A 2,834-nucleotide genomic window follows, 5' to 3' on the forward strand; every position below is an offset into this window, starting at 1 on the left:
GAACAAAACACACACAGAGAGAGGAATAATTCTTATATTTCTGAAAATAGAATCTAAGGGCACCTCTGTCTGCTTCCTATCTCCCTTCATACTCCCTCAGTAAAAGGTGCAGAGACATGGGGGGGGGGGTGAGGGTGGAAGTAAGGGGTCAGGTTAGGAAGACCAGAGTTCAAATCCATCCTTAGACATTTACTAGCTGTATGAACTAGCCACGACTTCTGTCTGCCTCAGTTTCTTCAATTGTAAAGTGGGGGTAATAGCAGGGCTATTGAGAGGATCAAATAAAATACTATTTGTGCCACCACACCTGGCACATAGTAGATGCTATGTAAATGCTTAGTCTATTCTCTCATATAGTGAGACCCTTAATAAGGGGATTAAACTAGATAACTTCTAAAGTTCCTCCTAGCGCTAAATAAATCTATTATTCTCTGATGCTGGGAATCCCAGAACAAGATATCTTTCAATAAAATGCATTGCTTCTGGTCAACACTAGGAATTCTCAGAAGGGAAGGTCCTCTAAGCCACCAGCTTAAAACTACTAAGATACCAGTTACTCACTAAATTCCCAAAGTTTTAGAAATTTTAGAACCCTGGATCTCCCCCCAAGGCTTTCAGAGTTGTTGGAAGCCAGAGAAGGCACATATCCAAGGGTCCCCTTGGCCATAGGAAATCAATCAATCAATAAATAAAAACTCATCCCTTGCCCTCTTTCCAAAGACAAAGTCCATTATTAAACCAACCCTCCCAAGGCTCTGTTCCACTGGGGCACCTTCTCTAAAGTCCAAATGGCCCCCCACCCCAATAGTGAGACAAGCTACAACAAAAGGAGACATCACTAACAAATAACAAATATACACAAAGCCCCTTTCCCTACCACTATCACCCCAACTTTCCCCACACACCATGACCCTCCTGAAAGTCACCGAAATGCCCAGGACTGATGGAGAAAATGACGTGATCTTGGCTTGACATCCCCCTAGGCCAAAAGGCAATGGGTGAAAAAGAAATGTGAGGATGGAGAGAAGGGAGAGAATAGCAAATAGTCTTAGAGAGGGGAAGAGAAAGGGTCTGAGGGTTTTATGGATCTCCAAAAAATGAGAGTCAGCTCTCAGAGAAGCCTAGGAAAGTCTAAGAAGGCTCCTCCCTAGCCCCTGGGCTACAAACCACAGCATTCTGGGAAATATATATATAATTTATTTCCAGCTTATAAATTTGCTTTCTTTCCTCCCCACCCCCCCACCCCCCCAGGGAGGAAACACTACGAGTTGCCTTTGTAACCAAATCCACTCAACCAGTGGACTTTGCCACCCTGCCAAAAGCCCAGGTTTCTAGAGAAGGCCCAGGGGAAGGCTGGACACCTCTTTTTTCATATCCTCCCTCTCCCCAGCCCAGCTCTCATTCTCTCATCTTCCCCCCCCCACCTCCCCCCCAAAAAAACCAACCAACTCCTGCGACTGCCTCGCCTGTATTCTGTGAGGATGCCTTCCCCGTGGCTTTCTTTTTCCAGACTTGGGGGGAGGGGAAGCAGTCTGCAGGGTCACTTCCTATGTGGTCCCAGGCGACTCAGTGAGGTGGGGGGCGGTAGGGACTGGGGGAGGTGCTGTTGGATGTAAACTGCGTGGATGTGAAGGTATGTCTCCCCCCCTCAGAAAGCCGGAGGGAAAGCCTTTCTTGGGCTGTCACTGCCTCCCAGGACCGCAGACCCTCTGGAAGGGATCACAGGACTCGGAGCTGGAAGGGACCTAACATTCCATCTGGTCCAGCCCGCTCATTTTACAGAGGCAGAAACTGAGGCCCGTTCGAGTTCAGCGCCTCGCCCTGGGCACTCAGCTAGTAAGCCGCCAGCCCGATTTCGAATGCACGCCTCCTGTGTTCTTTGCACTAGCTAGAAAATCACTTGGGCTCATCCCGTAGCCACAAGCTCGTCCAGCCAGAGAAGAGAAAACAGGGTTTGGGCAACTCCCAAGAACTCAGCAGAATGAAAAGATTTGGGCTTGCCCCAGGCCCTCCCGGCTGCAGAGATGGAGTAGGGATTCGGCGTAGAAAGGATACTGAAGAGGGGGCACCCCCTTCGCGGCTCCCCGTCTCTCCAGGCAGGGAAGTAGGGGTAGGGGTGGGGAGGGGGATCCAGAGTCTCCCGAGGGTCACGGATCCCAGACTCCGCCTGTCAGAAGGCACTGTAGAGAGGCCAGTGTTCCTCCCAGGCTCTCCACCCCCTGCTCCGCGGGCCGGACATCCCGGGCCAGAGAGGGCCCTTCAGGGACTGGGGGGAGGGAGGAGGAACGCCGCCCTAGCCTGCGCTAGGAGCGGAATGGGGTATGGGTCCCCTGCCTTGCAGGGGACAAGGAGCGAGAGGCATGGGGTTGAGGGGTAAAAAAAGGGTCTCCCGCAGCGGGACTAGGGATTCCAGAGAGCCCTCGGGGGCTAACTTTGGCAAAGTTGAGGGAAAGTGTTGCAAAGCTGGAAGAGAGCCTGGCCAAGCGGGTTGGGGGCCGGGGGTGGGGAGCGGAGAGGGACGGAGGAGGACCAGGACAAGGAGGAAGAGGCCTGGAGAGCCGGGCAGAGGCGCTCACCCACCTCTCCGCGTTGTAGCTGGAGGAAGCTGTTGAGATAGCTGGAGTTGAGGGGCGAGCCCAGCTGCTCCGGGCTGCCCTTGCCGTAGCCCAGCTCCGGGTGGGAGGCGCCGGCCGGCTCGGGCCGGAAGGCGTCGAAGGCGCTCGCCTGGTGCGTGTCTTGCAGGGACAGGTAGACCCAATTGAGGAGCTGGGCCGGCTGGTAGACCGAGGCGGCGCTGGTGTCGATGGCTGACAGCAGGCTCATCTTGCTCGCTG

The 2,834-nt window shown here is 53.7% G+C and overlaps 1 protein-coding gene across 1 annotated transcript; it reads right to left on the reverse strand.

The window, feature by feature from the left end:
- Positions 1 to 2,580: 2,580 nt before the first annotated feature.
- Positions 2,581 to 2,827, reverse strand: LOC123254450 (zinc finger CCHC domain-containing protein 24-like; the record flags this gene model as incomplete). Its single annotated transcript, XM_044683470.1, has 1 exon — positions 2,581 to 2,827. A coding segment is annotated over exon 1 (243 nt), but the record flags the coding sequence as incomplete, so codon positions are not given.
- Between the last annotated feature and the right edge of the window lie 7 nt (positions 2,828 to 2,834).

The sequence above is a fragment of the Gracilinanus agilis genome, unplaced genomic scaffold (genome assembly GCF_016433145.1).
Source record: "Gracilinanus agilis isolate LMUSP501 unplaced genomic scaffold, AgileGrace unplaced_scaffold22457, whole genome shotgun sequence".
NCBI lineage: Eukaryota > Metazoa > Chordata > Mammalia > Didelphimorphia > Didelphidae > Gracilinanus > Gracilinanus agilis.